Source organism: Calypte anna, chromosome 5A, assembly GCF_003957555.1.
Source record: "Calypte anna isolate BGI_N300 chromosome 5A, bCalAnn1_v1.p, whole genome shotgun sequence".
Lineage (NCBI taxonomy): Eukaryota > Metazoa > Chordata > Aves > Apodiformes > Trochilidae > Calypte > Calypte anna.
Window position 1 is genome coordinate 5225661 of NC_044251.1, and position 19266 is coordinate 5244926.

Consider the following 19266-nt stretch of genomic DNA (forward strand, 5'->3'; position numbering starts at 1 on the left):
ATCCTTTTTTTTGTTATTGGATGTATTGTATTAGATGTGCTACAAGAATTTTTCTACAGGCACACTTTAACAGTTCAAGCCTCCTTATAATGCATAATTACATAGGCAGAGAAAGTAAAGGTGACTCCTCATCCTTGAGTGATGCATTTTTATTTCAAGAGGACTATGACATACCTAAGCAGATTTTTTTTCAAGCTGTCATTGAAAAAATGATTGGAGATTTATTTTTGAAAACCCATGCCAGTCTCAAAATGAATAAGGGCAGTGGCTGGAGCAATAGTTTGGAAATTTTTCATGTATGTTTTTGGCTTCTGACACTCTTACTCTGCAAGACTGGTTTGATGTGGGTGAACATTTTTCTTAATTGAATGTGTGGTAGTTAACATAGGCAAAAATAACCTCTCAACTCGCATCTGAGGTGTATTAGAAATGAAATGTGTTAAAATGAATCAGTTTGATTAAATGCTCACAATGTGATGCAACTTAATAGAGTTAATATTTCTGGAAGCTGCAAATATATGTTATATTTATGTGGCAGATAGCTGTTTTGTTTAGTGGTGACTAAGGATCACCATACAACATTTTGTGGTGATAATCTGTAAGATGTGCTGGCAGAAAAGTTAATATTCTCCTTTCACATCTTGGGAGGAAAATGTGATTTTGTGTTTTGCACCAGCTGAGTTCCTGCCTGTCTCTCTTCTGTTTTCTCTCTCAGTAGAACTTTTGCAGGAAAAGTGGACTGAGGCAGAAAGAATTGGCTTGTCAGTACATCTTGATTTGGATATTGCATCGTGTAGATTTAGATTTGATTTTTAAATGCTCTTCTCAGCCTTCTCTATCAACAGAGCTTTCTCTAAAAATCTCAAGTTGGGCAAGATGGTGGTGTCTGCCCATTACATACCTGTAGAAAAAAATAATTAAATAAAAATTTAAAGTTAAAAGAAGCACATGTTAGTTACCATTGGCTCATTCTGAGCAAAAGCATAAGGAAGGAGGAGAGTTTACCTGTTCATCCAGTGTCAGACTCAGCAAAAACACATTAATCTATTGTTTCCAGTGCTCAACTGGTCCATTCTTGTCAGTATGGAAAGTGCTTGGGTGACACATATTCAGCAGCATTTGAGTGGGTTTTTTGTACTTATAAATACTGAACTTCCCACAAGGGATGAAATTAACCTTTCCATTCCAAAACATGGAAGAGTGAGGCTAATGCTATGGAAACCTATCCTGAACCCATCCTGGGTATTATTTCCTGTTACCAAACCTTCTGTTCCTTGGCAAATTCAGGAAGAAATTAACCAAAGACCAATTGGCAGCTCATTTGAAGCAATATCATAGACTTAGCATGATCCAGATTTAGAGCCTAGGACAGAATCTCCAAGCCAGTTGGTGACTACAGCAAGCATGACACACATTCTGCTTTGTGGGAGCTTGGCATTCATCCAGAGCCCTGGAACACTCCTTATCTACAAGCTGAAATACCCAGGCAAGGTGGTGCAGTGCATGCAAATTCTTTAAAGTCTTTACTACAGCCTGCAGGTATCACCTTTATTTTATTCACATTCACCTTCAATCTGTTTTGCCTCATCAACCTGACCTCATCCATCCATGAGCCACATGGATAACAGAGGTGTGGTTACAGATGCTAAAGAACAGGTATGGATACATGTCAGGTCTGCATGTTACTGGCACTGAAATGTGTGTGATTCATCAGTCTACCAGATGATTACCAGTTTAAGAGGAAGCTGGGATGTCACAGACTGTGTGAGTAAGAAAGCTTGTGGCAATGGCACAGTTCACTTGTAATGTATCAGAGGAGAGTGCAAACTGCTGTAGTCTTCATAAAACTTGCATGTGACCAGAGTAATATCTCTTTGTAAATTACACTGAACACTGGATAGGAAGGCAGTGCCTTTGTTTTCCACTGATGGATGGAAATCAGTGTTCATTATCAATATAACTGTTTCTGTCTCTTGGTCTCTGCCACATCCTGACATAAAATGATCCAGTCTTAGCTGTAGCTGCCTTCAGTTCTCTGAACAGCTACAGAGAACACAGCTTTCTTTGTGTCTAAGCTTTTTTCAAGCAGCTCTGTGTAGTTGAGAACGCTGCAATGGTTCCTCTCCATGGTGTTCACTGTGGATGATGTAATTTCTGTGCTCTGCTTCTTGAGATGGAAAGCCAAATCAAATGTAGGTTTCTACTTCTCACCTTTGAAGTGCTCAGCCACCCCACTTTTCAGGCAGAGGGCTTGAGGAGGCTCAGTTGTGCAGGAAGAAGCTGTGACCAAGGTTTTGCCCAATCTCTCACTGGGCCTGAAGAACCTCTGCAAATATAGCACTCTTCTGTATGCATTCTTAACCATGGTCATGGTAAATGGGGCAGCCAGCTCTGTCTCACTCTGCATCATGTGCTTTGGAAAGGAAGGGAGGATGGAACTGATGCCCTGTGTTAGTGCCTTCCACTACTGGAATGTGTTCTTTTGCTTTGAAATCCCCGCCTCTCGTGAAACATCTCCTCTGCCATATATGCTGAGAGGATTGCTGGTAGTCCTCTTGTGCTTTCAAATGACCAGTCTTATCATAGAATCATAGAATTGGCTGGGTTGGAAGGGACCTCAGAGATCATCAAGCCCAACCCTTGATCCACTCCCGCTGCGGTTCCCAGTCCACGGCACTGAGTGCCACATCCAGTCTCTTTTGAAATATCTCCAGACACGGAGAATCCACTACTTCCCTGGGCAGCCCATTCCAATGTCTGATCACCCTCTCCATAAAGAAATTCTTTCTAATCTCCAACCTAAACCTCCCCTGGCACAACTTGAGACCGTGCCCTCTTGTCTTGCTGAGAGTTGCCTGGGAAAAGAGCCCAACCCTCCCCTGGCTCCAGCCTCCTTCCAGGGAGTTGTAGAGAGTGATGAGGTCTCCCCTGAGCCTCCTCTTCTCCAGGCTGAACATCCCCAGCTCCCTCAGCCTCTCCTCATAGGATCTGTGCTCGAGTTCTTTCACCAGCCCAGTTGCCCTCCTTTGGACCTGCTCCAGGACACACACACAGGAGGTGTGATTCTAATGCAGGCTAATTGAGCATAACTGGAGATGAGGGAGGTTAAGAGGGCTGTGGTAAATACAGGGTATGTACTGGGAAACGGGAGGGGAGTGATTGGGACTGGTAGGGAATGCCACTGAAAATGCAAAGGGAAAGACCTAGACAAAAGATCAAAACTTAATGGGCAGACAGGCTATTGCTTTAAAAAACAAAGAAAATAGATTCTTTAAAAAAGCACATCAGGAGAACGTGAGACAGCTCTATCAAGAAATCATCATTCAAGTATTGTCAAGTATTGAAAATATTAAATATCAGAACTAAAGCGACTGCTGTGTGTGTATGTTAATGTTTACAGTAATTACAAGCAGGTATAGAACTTGATGCACAAAATGCATATACTCTTAAGTAATAAGCAGCTGTTTTTTATTTCTGATCAACTCAAAGGACAAGTGACAGTTTCACATTGACTGTTGCCATGTGTTGCAGGACTTCTTGCTGGATAGGTGTGTACCAAATCAGGCAGATAACAGAAAAGAGACTGGCTTCCCCATTTAATGCTGATGTGGGTATCTGCTTGACTTTTGCTGCCTTCCTGGGAGAGACTGGGGCAGTTATTTATGCAGACTTTCACCACGGCCACTACTTGTGTATTTCACATTCTCTTACTGACCAACTTGGGAGTGCTAGCAAAAATGGTGAACAGTTGTGCCCACAACCAAAATTAATGGGAGTTGTACCACAACACTGTTGTACAGTATTGTATAACACTAGGTATTAGGAAGCACAAAAATGGACACCTCAGATTGGACTTTCAAAGTTAGTGGTTATTTTCATATTAGTCTATCTTTCCTACAGTGTTTTCCCTATAAGATATGAATAATCTAGTTTATGTAGCAGAGATTGTGAAAGCAAATTTTATCAAAATTTGGAAAGCACTTTACTTCTGCTGTGGCCATCTGAAAACAACACACAACTCAGTTGCTATGCTTACAGTAGGTTTCCAGAAAGTGAAGTAAAAATGGTAAAGCCAATGAGGACAGAATTTTTTAAAAAGCTGCTTTTTATAGATTTGGGAAATGTTTGTTTACAGTGAGTGAAAAAGAACTACAATATGTTATTACATAATTAAAGCCTATATCATGAACTCTGCAGAAAAAGAGTAAGCATTGACATCAAGACATTTAAGTTTATACCAAAAACTTCAGTTCTGAAAAATCCTATCTTTTGAGAACTCAGCTTTGTGTTTAAGACATTATTAAATTTCTAGTGCATACATAATTCTGCATCTGGACACCTTCCAGTAGTGGAAGGTGTTGACAAATGACAGTGGTGTTATCATCCTCCCTTCCTTTCCAAAGCGCAAGCCACAGCGAGCCAGAGCTGGCTGGCCCATGCTAAAGAGGGCACTCAAAGGGGTTGTATGTTTGCTCCATCCTTTTCCAGCCTTGGAAACAGCTGGAATTTTGTTGGAATTGTTCAGTCTGAGGCAAACAATTTTTGCCCTTTGAGGGCAATTCTCAGGAGAACGGGACGTGCACGCAGAAGGACATCGGTGCTTCAGTGGCTGCTCAGGAAACCTGAGTTTTGAAACCCTGATCTTCTGAAAGAAGGAAATCTAAAGCAAGTCTCAAAATACGGCCTCTGTATTTTGCTGTATGCTTATGTGGTGCTCTGATAGAAAAAATAAAAATCTCTGTGAGCTGTGTTCTGGCATGCAGATTGGCTGTTCGTTATCTTTTGTGGGGTTTGAGTGGGTTGTTGGCCAAGTGCACTTGACCTGAATGTTCTAATCCCAAAGAGCTCTGCTTGCTGTGGGTTCCCTCCTCAAGTGTTCCCACCCAGGCACGTTCTGTAGGAACAGTGGCACCCATTCCACAAAGGGTCAACTTTGTTCAGAGGAGAATGTTATCTGAAGAAACGAGGAAACCTTCCTACGCTCCTGCTTTCACTTTTCAGAATGCAAAATACTGAGTGTCAGAATTTGGGGTTGATAAGTGGATACAGTTTGTATTGTCTTTTTCTGTATTATTATGTGGAATTTAGATAACAAACTTTTTGTGCCTTGCTTGTACTAAACCAGAATGAGTAAGCAATTAAATCCCAAGGCAGCCATTTCAGGACAGATCCTGCCATTCTGTTGAAAATTCTTTGAGATGATTTTAAAGTGGAGATTCCTGACTTCTGGATCATTTTTGCCTGTCGCTTGCCACCATGTCTACCAAAGGCATTCAGTAGGAAAAAATAAATATAAAAAAGCAAGCTATACTTTATGTATGTTAGGAACAAGTGAGGCTCTGAGCTTCTCTCTGGCCTGATGATCTGAATGGATTTGGGCACTAATCAGACCTATACAACAGTTTCTTGTTTTACCAATGTTTATAACAATACCAAAGAGAATGTGTGACTGACTGCCTTCAACAATGAGACCCGGCACAGAGGAAATCCTGTGCTATCTAATAGCCTCGTGTTTGTTGATCACTACACCAACAGTCTCCAAGTCTTTTTCCAGCAGCAGGGCTGGCTGATGTTCTGAGCATGGTTTCCCACTCCTATGTTAAGCCTGGAGTGACGAAGACCTGATGATTTTTTTCCATCCTTGTTTACTTTGCAGCTTCCTGCATTCTCTAGAAATACATCCTCTCCCATTGCCATAGCTGGGTGTCTTGATCCCAGTTTGCCTTACCAGTGCTCTGTATAGGCAGCAATCATGTCTGGGACAGGGGATGGCTGCAGGATAAATGTAACCAAGTCAATATTTCTTTTTACATTGCATTTTTAAAGAAAAGGAGGAGACAGGACTGCAAAATCTGTCTTGGCTTGTGGAGTAACTTATCTGCATGGCTTGTTCTCCTTTGTGTGAACGATAAGTCAGAAACCACCCCTAAATGTTGTTTCAAAAATGTGTCTTTTCTCTCTCTCTCTGCTGAGAAGTGATGTTGGTCACTCTTGGGTTCTGCTGCCCATGTCCAGTCTGGTATAGAAGCTGCTGTTTGCTTCTTATTTCAGGAGGCTGGTGTAGGTGGTGTGCAAGATACAGGAGTGTGGTTTGAAGTTCTGTTGCTAGGAACCAGCAGTATGAAATTCTTTTTAAGTTTTGCATGGTTTTTGGTCTCGTACTATGAAATAAAAGTTTTGGTTGATAAAGGGTCTATGTATACACCCTGTTTATTCTATATTTAGGTGGGTTTGTATCTCAATAATTGGTAATTGATGTTTATGCTTTTTAAAAGGTGGGATCTCCAGGATCTTGATTGTAAACACATTTATTTACCTTCAGGGCAGAGAAAACACACTCTGTAATCCCACATTCACTATTGTTCAAACACCCACAACTCTTCAGGAAGGCAGATGCCTTGTTTCAGTTTCAGTCTTTCATTGAGTCACTCCTGCTTACATAAGGTCTGAATTCCACTCTTTCTTAAGACTAGATTATGGAAATTAAGGTTTTAAATAATCTCTTGTCTTCTGGGAGTAGTTACTTCTGATACCAAGGAGGATTTCAGCTCGCCTTTCTTGTGGTGGGCTGGTAACAGAAATTCTCTTTTGATCCTTTAGGTTACTCAAGGGAGAAGTAATTTTTTTTTCTCCAGATTCCTTACATATTTTCTAGTTCTGACTTGGGGCAGGAAAAGTTTCTCCAATCTTTGGTTTACTTCAAAGATAAACAACTACCTCATAACCAAGAAGGCCCTCTCATCCCTATGGGGGAAGGTAAAAGGTCTCCTTTTCCACTGCATTCCAGTTTTCCCCATCTTATGACCTCCTGTCCTGCTTGGGGTACTGGCCTCACTTGTTGTGATGCTAACCCAAATTAACCCAAACAGAGTGCGTTTTTTGTTTGAATTTTGTTTGTTTTTGTTTAAAAAAAATCCTTTTAGCACAGTGGTTTGAAATAACCTGATGGTTACTGTGCTAAAGCTCAGAGTTGGCTAAGTGGTTGCTGAAGGCTGTAGGTTTTTTCCCCAAGGTAAATACCACACCCCACTGAATAACTCTGCCTCTCGCATGTTGACACTCGCATTCCATGGCAAAGGGTGGGCCCTGTTTGAACAGGGGTGTTCCTGATAGGTGAAGCAGTAACTTACTTTACTTTTCCTTCTTTAGAGGAAAATGGGGGTGGGAGTTTGGAGGAGACAGAGGAGGACAGGAGAGATGGAGTAGTGGACTTTGCCTTGTGATAGATAAGAGGAGCAGATGGCAAACTGTTACCAATCTGTCTGATCTGTTTTTACGTGACATTTCTCAACTAATAATCCTTTCCACTTTAGGGCTGCCTGTGTTCACTTTATTAAATGCCTTTTTTTGTGTGTTCCTCTAATGTAATTTACAAGCATTAATTACTTAAATTGTTTAACACTGTTATGAAGTGGAGCAGAGCAAGGGGCAGGCGGCTGCTCCAAGATCCCAAGATACTGAAGTAGTGGAGGAGTTTGCTGAGATCTTTTGTAAATTAATGCCTGACATTTTATGATGATAGAGTCTGAATTATCATTGTAGCAAAGCAGAAAGTTATGTAAGTACATTTTAAAAATAAATACCTGTCAGTAATCTCTTCATATGCATATGTACATGCATGTGTACAATAATTTCAGAAATCCTGATTTGCAGACAAGTGTTGGTGTGAGGGATTGATTTTTTTTTTATTATTTTTCTTTTTTTAAATGAAAGATTTAATGCTTTTTAGGAAATGGAAATAAAGCACAGAAAGGAATTGCGTAAATTTCTTCCTCATCCTGCAAGACTTGAATAGCAGGACTTAAATGTTGAATTTGATGATGAAACATATTGGTAATTGTGACTTCTTTAAAAGTATTGTAAATTTTAGACACTGGGATCAGCCTTGTCCTGTCTTGGTGGCAGGTGTCACTGTGACTGTGTTAGGACACAATTTCACAGGCATTTGTCAAGCCTGTTTGAAAACTCACTGATATTTCTGAAAAATCCTTTTCTTATATCTCACCTGAATTTTTTTTGGTTTTGTTGCAAATTAAAGCTATTGGGTTTTGTCCTTCTAAGCGGACACAGAGAGCAATTGACTGCTGTTATAGTTATGAAAAATAAAGTATTAGAAGACAGTTGCTGTGCTTGGTCTTCTCAGGATAAACACGGTTTTTGTGGCCTCAGTGATACGATGTTTGTTATTCATTCCTGAACTTTCCTCCAGTTTGTCAAAACTTCCATGGAATAGTGACCAAAGTGGAGCAGAGTTGTCACATATAACCAGTAGGTCCAGACATCAACCTTAACTCCATGTTTGTGCTTCCTATCCTTCACTAGAGGAAAAAATGAATCAAAGGAGGACGGGCTTGCACTGTTAGTGTTAGATTCCTTTCAGGCAGAATCTCAGTGTACGGTATCTGGCTTCTGGGACCCTTTCATGAGAAGACATTGAAAGTATGGTAACCTTTCAACGTGTGGTCACCAACCCGAGCTGTTTAGGGATAGGAAGAGAGGAGTCTTTGTCCAGTTCATAGAAGAGTGTTTTGCAATTTCTGTCTGGTCGTGGTGGTTTGTGGCAAATGGGGAAGTGTAATAACGGGTGAGTGTTACAGTGTCCTTCATTTCTCTTTATCTATTCAGACTGGAGATTCTCTTGTGACCACTGAATCACTGGAGCATTACACTGGTGGAAAGCCTTGTCCTTAGCTGCTGGGCAGGCAGAGTAAGAGCTGTGTGTCCAGCACAGCTGGACCATCCTGCACCACTTCACCAAAGCAGATGAAGCTCAGCTTCCTTCTGCAGTGCTAGGAGTTCACGCAGGGGAGATCAGCTTCTTGAAGCTTTTTCCTGGCCTGTTGCCAGTCACAGCCTCTCTTGATCTTGGGCAGAAACCACACCTGATTTAAATGGATTGGCACTTACTGTGGTACATTTGGATTTGAGGTCATATGGAGTTCACTTGTGACACGTTTGTGTCTGAACAAATCGTGCTTGTGTTTTAGTCTAAACTTCTTTATTGGTCTGTGGATAGAGAAGTGTGGATGGTTTTAGATTTTAAGCAGTTGCAATTATAGAGCCTGTTTGGAAATGGGAATTATGTGTCCTGCCTAGCAGGAGATGAGGCTCCTTTTCTCACCTAAAGAGTGTTGTCTTTCTAGATGTCCTTTCTCACTACTGATGATGTCAATTAGTCACCCATGACAAGCAGAGGATAGATAGAAGATGAGCAGAGAATTCTCACATCACCCAACTGTGGCATTGGAAGTTTCTGAAGACTTAAATTGCAGTTGTTTTGAAGGTTAAGATAGATTTCTTCTCTTCTGACACACCATCTGCTAAAGTGATATTTGATTTACCACAAAATTGTTCTGGGTGATGGACAGCCTGGATAAATCTCAAATGTCTGGGCTCTGAAAGTGAGTCAACTTTCCTACAGAGAGGAACATTCCATTTATTTCTTGGATAATAACATTTCATTTTCCAGCAAGACTGATGTTCTGGCAGAACCCTGGTAAGGGCAGAACCTCTTTGGGTTGGTTTTCCTCTGCTCAGTAGGGACAAGTGGCAGATCACCATCCTATTAGAGAACCTCTACCTTTCAGAGCAGAATAAAGGTAGAGATAGTGGCCATGTTTAAAGCTGGTATCAAAGGCAGACATTTCAGTATCCCTTAAAATAGAGAATGCTGGTTCTTATTAAAATAAAATCTGTCTTTCAGCCAACAGTGTTGGCTTTTACAGAATCTCTGTGAGAGAAGTAAAGTAAGTCCTTGTGACAGTGCTGCTTTAAAGCCACCTAATTCCCTGACTATTTTGGCTTTTGGCCTGGGGGTGACACAAAGGTTGCAGATACTTCACCTGATAATGATCAGAAACAAAATCCAGAATTGATTCCTGCAGAATAGTCAGCAGACTGTGGGTCTTGATGCTGTTTGCAGAAAGGCAAGCAATGCTTTTCACATCTTTGCACTTAATTTTCCTGTGATTTGGAGAGGGACTCCTGGAATTACAAGTAGAATCCAGCTGTGGAGTGGGATTTTTTTGGTCCTAGTAATCCAGTCTGCTACAGACCATCCATTTCTCTTGCCTTTGCTTCTTCCTTTAGTGAATATACAGCAAGTTTATCAAATATCCTAAAGAGGAGTGAAGCCAAAGGATGTGTGAATCCCTGAGTGACGAGGCATGAGGGAGGAGAAAACACAGGAACCGGAGGCTTCTGTCTTGCAGCATTGGCTTTGCTCATTGCATGAAGTGTTTCTCATGACTCTGAAGGTTTAGCCCAGCCCATCTTGAGTGTGGAACAAACAGGAAATGGAAGCCCTGACAGCCAGAGGATACACCTGCCAAAAGAGGGTTGAGCAGCTGTGGCCCTCACCCACAGCTGAGCAGAAAACCGGAAGCATCAAGGGCTGAGTACAGGCTGAGCACCATCACTTCTCAAAGGTTTGTGTGACTGGATGGTAAAAAAGAGGGAGGAAGAGATGAAGGTGTAGTCACAGTTTGCCTGGCAGTCTGCTGAGAGGTGCTGCTCGGGCAGTTGCTCATGTTTTGTGCAAACTGCTCTTCTCCAGGATCGTGCCTTCTCCCTCGCTGTTGATTGTCAAGTCTTACAGCTCCATCCTGCACTTGTACACAATAGGAATTAGCTCCCTGGGGGACTAAAGCAGATATGAGAATGCTCCAGGCTTGCAAGGAGTCTGGCACGTGGAGATTGCTCAGTGATTTCCTTGCTCAGGGATGTGGTTACGCTGTTTGTATTCCTTGAGTGACTGCTGACAGCATTTGAAATAGCACAGCTGCCCTGGCAGAAGGCCAATTACAGTGATTTATTTGAATTATTATTGATTGATATTGGTTGGCACAGCACCTCTCATCAGCTGAAGAATGATGCTGTTGCATTATCAGGTCAGGGCACAAGGTTTTTAAAGCTGATGCTCAGATTTTGGGTCCCTCAGTTGACGAAGGATATCGAGGTCCTGGAGCAGGTCGAAAAGAGGGCAACTGGGCTGGTGAAGGGACTCGAGCACAGATCCCATGAGGAGAGGCTGAGGGAGCTGAGGATGTTCAGGCTGGAGAAGATGAGGCTCAGGGGAGACCTCATCACTCTTCACAACTCCCTGAAAGGAGGCTGGAGCCAGGGGGGGGGTTGGGCTCTTTTGACAGACGACTTTCAACAAGACAAGAGGGCACGGTCTCAAGTCGTGCCAGGGGAGGTTTAGGTTGGAGATTAGAAAGAATTTCTTTACGGAGAGGGTGATCAGACATTGGAATGGGCTGCCCAGGGAAGTAGTGGATTCTCCGTGTCTGGAGATATTTCCAAAGAGACTGGATGTGGCACTCAGTGCCATGGGCTGGGAACCGCAGCGGGAGTGGATCAAGGGTTGGACTTGATGATCTCTGAGGTCCCTTCCAACTCAGCCAGTTCTATGATTCTATGATTCTATGATTTCCAGACTCTGGGTTGTACTATCCCTTCATATACGTAATAGAGCAACATTTCAGTTCTGGCTCTAAATACTTTTCTGTCTAGTGATGAACACTCATTACTGTGGGGGCAATAGTGTTTGTGCAACCTGTTAACTGCTCAGGGTCAAGAGAAGATAAAATGGGGTAATAATGGGGTAAGCCAGTTGCTGTAAGAACCTCACCCTACCTTGGGAGCTGAATCAATTGTTGCACTCCTAAAGTTATTTATAAAGGTTTTGTGAGTGTTTGCTGACATATTCCTGTTGGAGCTTGCTTGGGGAGCATTCTTCTTGTTGACTTGCTCTTTCACCTCCCACCTATTGAGATCTTTGCATCAATTTGTGATTCATGTCTGATTCAGCCAAGTGGGTGGTAAACCTGGCAGCAAGTGTCTCGTTACTTTGAGGATTCCAGAAACCTTTTAATAAGGGGCAAAAGCATAGAAAACAGCTGCTGAAAAGATAAAGTAAGTGCTTTATATAACAAATCCAGGGCTTATTTTGGGGTGTTTTGGGAATTTTTGTTTCAGCTATGGGGAAATCTTGGATGTTGCTTCCCTATGCAGAGCCTTTGAGGATATTTTAAGTTAAAATTCTTCCCAAAAATGAGAGATAAGTGACAGCTTTGCCTCACTTTCTTCTTTGCAGTATGATGCTTTGATAGGTCTTCTAAGTTTCTTCAAATACCAAGAGATTCCAACCCTAACAGTTTTTACAGTCTGGGTAATTAAAAAAAAATGTTTTTTATTGCAGCTGATCAAAATCCCGTAACTTTTTTCTATTTTATTATTTGCTTTAGGTATTTTGAAAGTGTGCAAGTACATTCACATACATATATGTATATATTATTAGAAAAAAAAAATGAAGATAATGATAGTTTGCTTATACTGGGCATAAAAATGTTCTGGGATTTGTATCTTACCAAGTCAAATACCTGCCTCTTTCAGACCTGCAAAGACAACTGCACTGAGCCTCAAACTCAAAGAACTCAAAAGCAGAATCTCTCAGTAGGCAAATTCTGTGACTGTAACCAGAAAGAGCCCACGTTGCTCAGCAACTCTCTCTTTTAGAATTTTATTTTTTTTATATATACCATCACTCAAATCCCTTGATATATCCATGAGGTGAAATGATGATGATAGACTCTCCCAGTGCTGCACTTGCTTGAAAAAAAGAAATCTCTTAATAGCCTTTGAAGTTGGCTATTGGTGAAGCTGCAGCCATGGCAGACTCATTGGTTTTGGGGAAAATAAGCTTATAAAAACTTTTCCAGGTAGAATATTGTGATTTTGACAAAAAGGTAGATTCTTTTTTAAAGTGTTTTTTGTTTGTTTTTTTTTAATAGTACTGTAGTTATTGATTACATTCACAGAGAGAAAGGAGCATATCTAAGTACAGGGTAATTAGATTAGCTTAGAAATTTTCTTGTTGTGGTCTGTTCAAAATGATTTCTTATTTAAGCTTTTCATGGTAATGGAGGGTGGTGGCTGCATTGAGGCAGAGGAGAGTGAAGTTTTGTTCTGTTAGGCTTAGTTCATTAAACTGATCCAGTTAATAGCCTTAGACCTACATTTCAGTTCTTGTTTTGCAGGGTCCAGTATGTGAGGTGAAGGCCAGTTCAAATAAAGCTACAGAAAATACTGAAAATGGATAACAAACCTGAAATTATTTAATTTTTTAATTGAATTTAACATAATTAACTGAGTACAATGGCATAAAGAAAACAAAGTAGCTTTCAGGATGTTTAATTTAGTTTTAATAAACTAAGTAAAATAAAGCAGGCAAGGATTTTGTAGATAAAATTAGCTCAGGATTTAAAAAACATTCGGTTAAGTAAATATATAATAAAAAGTAAAACTGATTCAGTAATAAAAGTGTAAAACAGACAGTTTAGAAGGAACAAATACTAACAGCAATATGCAGGACTAGAACCTCTTACAGAATTATTTTGAAACACATGTAAGTAACTTTTTGATGATTAGTTTTCTGTACTCTTTGCAAATCCCTGTGGAGAAACCTTGTTCCTTCTAGGAGTTTGTGAGACACTGAGTAGGCTGTGGCAACCAGCATTACAGATCAGATTTCAGCCCCCATGTCCCCAAGTGGCAAAATTTAGCCTAAATGTTGTAGAGACTTTAAGAGATCAGTAGATTATGATGACTGACAATTAAATACTCTTTCTTAAAGCCTTTTAGCTGAAAAAAATATTAAGAAATTTCTCACTATCCTATTTTTTGCTGTCATAATAGGCTTATGTAGCTTATGTAGGCTTTGTACTAGGGCACAAAAAAAAAAGACAAGATCTGGGATAAAGAAACTGCTGGAATTTGCCTGGAAAAAGGATTCAAGGGTCATTTTTTACTCTAGCAGAATTTCCATAAAAATTTACCAACTCAGGCAAGAAATTACTCTCCTGCTGGAAGAATTCATGTTTTTAAGGACCTGTTTGATTTGTGTTACATTTAGGTGTACTTTTGCTCTTTACTCACTTGTTTCAAGTAACATCCTAGGATTATTGAACATCATGGATTTTAAATTTTTTTCTGAAGAAAAGTTTTTTTCTTATTCCCTTCTTCCCCCAGCACTTAGCAGTTTAGATGTGATTTGTGGCTTTAAATTGCTTAATTTAGGACTTGCTGCTAATTCCAATTTAAGTTAACTGTTTGCTGGTGCTTACCTGAGGGTGGTTAAATGCGTTCAAGGTGTTTGCAGAACTGAGACTTTTTTGTTTTCATTTTACCCTTAAGGGAGATTTTTTTATTTTTTTACAGAAGAGCAGAGGAAGGTTCAGGTCCCTACTCCCCACTGCCCTTAGGAGCTGGAATGGCTCTCCTGTCCCTGAGGGATTCAGCATATGTTCAGAGAGAGATTTCAGTTGTTCTTTTATACTGCCTGTAAAATAACTACAGAAAAAAACCACCCCATTTAGGGAGTCTGCACTCATCTGGTCAGTGAGCTTGGCTGCTAGGATGCTACAGCCCTTTTACTGGGAAGTGATGTGGGCAGGCTTCAGGAAAACCTGCTCCTTCCTGGGGATTGACTCTTGAGGATAGTGAGATCTGAGCTATAAATCCCCTTTAAAATGGATGAATCACCTCTTAGTGAGTTTTCCCCACCCAAGTTCTACTGGTGTATTTGGGCAGGGTCATCATGGCTGTGCTTCTGCATACTGGTCATGTAAAGAGGTTTTGCTCTCTTGGAAAAAGCTGTGCTTGCTCCTCTTTGTTGTTTCTTAATGGATACACATGGTGCCACCAGTTACCTTTATCCAGGGTTCAACTGGCCGGGAATTCCTCATCTGGCCAGCATCTTATGTGCAAATGCTAGTGCTAACACAGAGTAAGTCTGGCACATCTGCTGCATAGACTTACACTTCTTTTCAGTGCTGTGTTTCAAATTCAGAAGAGTGATTCAAAAGAGTAATCCAGATAACAGATCAATGTCAGATACCAAGCCCAAAATCATCTCCACGCATTGTGGGAATCAGTTCTCCTGCTCTCCCTGAATTTTGGGGGTTTTTTTACTACCAGGGACACAGTTCCAGTGGCACAGCCTGGCACATGGGCTGACCTGTTGGCAGGAAAGTAGTTTTTCCCTTATCCAGCATCCCACAGCTTTTACTGCTTAGGGAGACATATATAATATATATATATATATATATATAGTGTCTCAGTTATAGATCCCATTGAGGAACTTATATCATGAATCTGAGAATGTTAGTATTTCTCATGTTTCTATCTTGGCCCCTTTGGGATGGTTTCCTTTTTCCTATTGAAAAACTCCTCTGAGTATGTTTATCTCAAGGCATGTAAAAAAGCACTGCTGATGTCGAGGAGATCTGTCTCTGAGGCAATCCCAACACAGAGATACCTGAGTTTTCCTTTAATTTATGTGAATAGCACACACGGGCTGGGAATCCAGAAGAAATGAGGGATTGGAGAAAACCAGGCAGAGCAAAAGATAAGACTGAGCAGAAATCTAGAAGAAACAGGGACTAAGGGAGATAAGGACTGGAAATACAGATGGGCAGTGCTAACATTCTTTGTCATTGCAGCATAAAAGCAGTAATTTGAAAAGCACATAATACCATGGCAAACAAAGAGGAAGAGATCTTTCTTTAGAAACAGAAGTGAGAAAGATTCCTCCTACAGCAGGCACACAAAGTTTTCATTTTCTCACTCACACCATTGTTCCAGCAGCACTCAGCCCTGTTTGCATCCTGGCAATTTGCATCCTGGGCTGAGGGAGCTGGGAGACTGGAAGTTGTGGTAAAGGAAAGTTCAACTGCTGGACCCCTGCCAATGGCATGATGCTCCACGGGCATGTCCTTTTCCTCCTAGAAGCTTGAGCCTCCTGTTTTCCCTGTCTTGAGGTGTTAGAACGTTTGTGAAGAGATTATTTAAAAAAAAAAAAAAAATTAAAAATTGCCACTGTCTGTTTAAATGTGGTCATCCAAGGCAGCTGTAACTAAGCCAAAGTCCACTTGAGATGGGGTAAACTTGTCCCATTATGTCCTTCACATCCACAGGATAAATAAAAGCTGCAATTTCATGGGGGGGGGGATGGGAGGGAGGAGTTGGGAAAGCCATTGGCATGGGATGTATTGACAGGCAGCGTGCATCCTTTGCAAACCTGTGCTGCTTATCTCTTCTGGCTGTAGTGGCCTGACAAGGCAATAGGGAGGGTGGCTGGAATTTGTTAAGAGTGGGACAGTATGATGATTATAGGATCATCAAGCCAAGAAGGCCAATGGCATCCTGGGCTGGCTCAGGAACAGTGTGGCCAGCAGGTCTAGGGAAGGGATTCTGCCCCTGTGCTCAGCCCTGGTGAGGCCACAGCTTGAGTCCTGTGTCCAGTTCTGGGCCCCTCAGCTCAGGAAGGAGATTGAGGTGCTGGAGCAGGTCCAGAGAAGAGCAAGGAGGCTGTGAAGGGATCCAGCACAAGTCCTGTGAGGAGAGGCTGAGGGAGCTGGGGGTGTTCAGCCTGGAGAAGAGGAGGCTCAGGGGAGACCTCATCACTCTCTACAACTCCCTGAAAGGAGGCTGGAGCCAGGGGGGGGTTGGTCTCTTTTCCCAGGCAACTCTCAGCAAGACAAGAGGGCAGGGTCTCAAGTTGTGCCAGGGGAGGTTTAGGTTGGATATTAGAAAGAATTTCTTTATGGAGAGGGTGATCAGACACTGGAATGGGCTGCCCAGGGAAGTAGTGGATTCTCCGTGTCTGGAGATATTTCAAAAGAGACTGGATGTGGCACTCAGTGCCATGGGCTGGGAACTGCAGCAGGAGTGGATCAAGGGTTGGACTTGATGATCTCTGAGGTCCCTTCCAACCCAGCCAGTTCTATGATTCCATGATTCACAGGAGAATTATGGAGCAGTGATGACTTCTGATTAAGGGATGGGGGAAAAAAACAGTGTTACCCTGAAAATGGGACTGGAATCTTAAAAAACTGAATCTTTCTCAGGAGTTAAATTCAAAGGGGTAATTTTAATTTAGAATGATTTTTACTTTCAACTGTTGTTTAAATAAACTTAGGGCTGTGTCTCTCATGAGTAGAAACATTAGGGTAAACTGAAGGACTTCTGCTACCAGTTAAATCTGGCAAATAGACTATAAAGAAGTAATTTATTTTTGTTACTAGAACAATATTTACATTGCACTTTCCTCCAGAAGGAGGCTATGGACATTTCTAAGTGCTGTGCAAGAGTCTCTCATCCTTACTGAACAGCCACTATCTCTGTGATGGAGCCAAGTCCCTGTTTATCACTGCAAGGCTGCAGTTTGGAATGACTTAAGAGAAATAATATGGAATCTGAAATCTAAATAACACAGAATATGAAAGGGTCATTTAAACTTGCAGAAGGTATGTGTGAGACTGGGGCTTAGCTGGAACCAGTAACATCTATGGGGCTGCACCAAGTGCTACAACTGTGTCTTCATGTTTCTCAAACATCCAGAATTTTACTTCAAATGCTTCCTGTCACAGTTTTCAAAACTATGCTGCTGTATGGGGCACTTACATGAGGCCAAGAATAACTTCATTTCACCTTGAACTACTTTCAAAACAAAAGTGATCTTAGAGAAAGCAGTCTTAGAATCATAGAATGGTTTGGGTTGGAAGGGACCTTAAAGCTCATCCAGTTCCAATCCCCCTGCATGGACAGGGACACCTCCCAATAGACCAGGCTGCTGAAATCCCAATCCGACCTGGCCCTGAACACTTCCAGGGATGGGGCAGCCACAACTTCCTTGGGCAGCCTCTCGCTGTGTCTCGCCACCTTTCCCACTTCTGTAAAGGCAGCCTAATTCCCAATTATACTTGATCTCAGAAAAAACAAACCCCTCATCATTAAATTGTTGTGCACAAGTAGTGTGTAGCTTCATTTTTTTTTTTCTCTAGCAGAGCATCACATTCCAGTGAGCAAAGAAATGAGCCTCCTGTCCTTTTGTAAAGCACTGTGGCATCCTTCAGAGTGTAAGGTGAACACCAGCAGGCTCTGCTTCTCTCCCGTCTGGGCTTGAGTTCCAGAGTATGAGACTTTCTCACTTTCTACTTCTTTTTTTCCTATTTTCCTTTGTGACAGAGGGCTCAGCTGCTGTTGGGGAGCAGCTCTTGCGTTTCCCTGTCTGTCTGCAGGGGTACCCAGGCAGTTGCCATGTGCAGCGGCCAAGGGTGGCCAGTGCAATGCTGAGCTTTGTTAAAAAGTAACAGTATTGGGAAAGAGGGGAGGGAGATGGAAAATCTGTGACCTGGAGCAGTTTCTACGGCACATTGTCAGTGGGTGCTGGGGCATGGGGTGATCCCCATGTTCAATGGAAGATGAATTTTCTGTATTCTGTCACATTAAGACTCACCTGCTGACTCAGAGAAAGCCATTAATTACAGGGTGATTTTCCTGAAGTTCTCAGGGAAAGGAAGCATTACTGACAGTAGCAAGCCACTCATATCTCATGGAAACTTAAACATGCATAAGTGTGTGTTCAGCATCTGCTGTCTGCATCTGGCATGACTCAAACACAGAGAGGGATAGGTGTGGCTGACAACAGGCCTGTGATGTGCAGTATGACTTTTTGTTTCCCCAATTCTTACAGGCAGTTTTCTTGTGGATGGCAGGGCATTTTGTATCAGTATTTGTCCATTCTTGGTGTATGTGCATATTTTTCCAATGATGACTTTAGTGTCTGTTTGGTGGTTCAATCTTTGACCACTTAGATTAGTGAGGAGCAATTCAACATGCATAAAGCTTTCTGGTAGGTTGTGGCATGTCAGGATTTCATCTTTTGCCCAACTTAATATTTCTTTTCTTTATATTCCAGAAAAAGGCATGGCATACAATTAAAACCATGGTTAACTTACCAGTCATCAGCCCCTTCAAGAAACGCTACTCATGGGTGCAGCTGGCTGGGCATACAGGTGAGGCAGATACCTTCAATGTGTCTCTGAACATGGTAGCAGCAAGTCAAAGAGTGTTTCAGTGAGTGTCTGTTCCCTTCAGGTAGAAAGGAAGCAAATAATATTACATAAATCCTTGAACTAGAACATCTTCCTTTCAGTTGTAGGGGGGACAGGGAAAGAAGAGTGATATAGTTGAATAATGAGGTGAACAAGTAAGTAATGGCCAGACTCAGGCTCCTGATCTGTCCTTTGAAGGTGATATATGTAAAATACATGTTAGAGGGAAACAGGAGGCACAGGGGAGCTGATGCCATCTGTTCATCTGTTGCCATTGGTTGTAGTATGGGATTGCCCTTCTTGACTGAGTAGTCAATACACTACTTTGTGGGAAGGATTACTATCTGTGCCTGTATGTGCCTCAGCA

General features: G+C 41.7%; 1 protein-coding gene across 1 annotated transcript in view; it reads left to right on the forward strand.

Annotated features, from left to right (window-relative positions):
• The window catches only part of ITPKA (inositol-trisphosphate 3-kinase A), a 36722-nt gene that overhangs the window by 6280 nt on the left and 11176 nt on the right, over window positions 1–19266 (forward strand). Inside the window, exon 2 of the mRNA XM_030452226.1 lies at window positions 18764–18860. Coding sequence (XP_030308086.1) covers window positions 18764–18860 — 97 coding nt within the window. The remainder of the gene's footprint in view (window positions 1–18763; window positions 18861–19266) is intronic.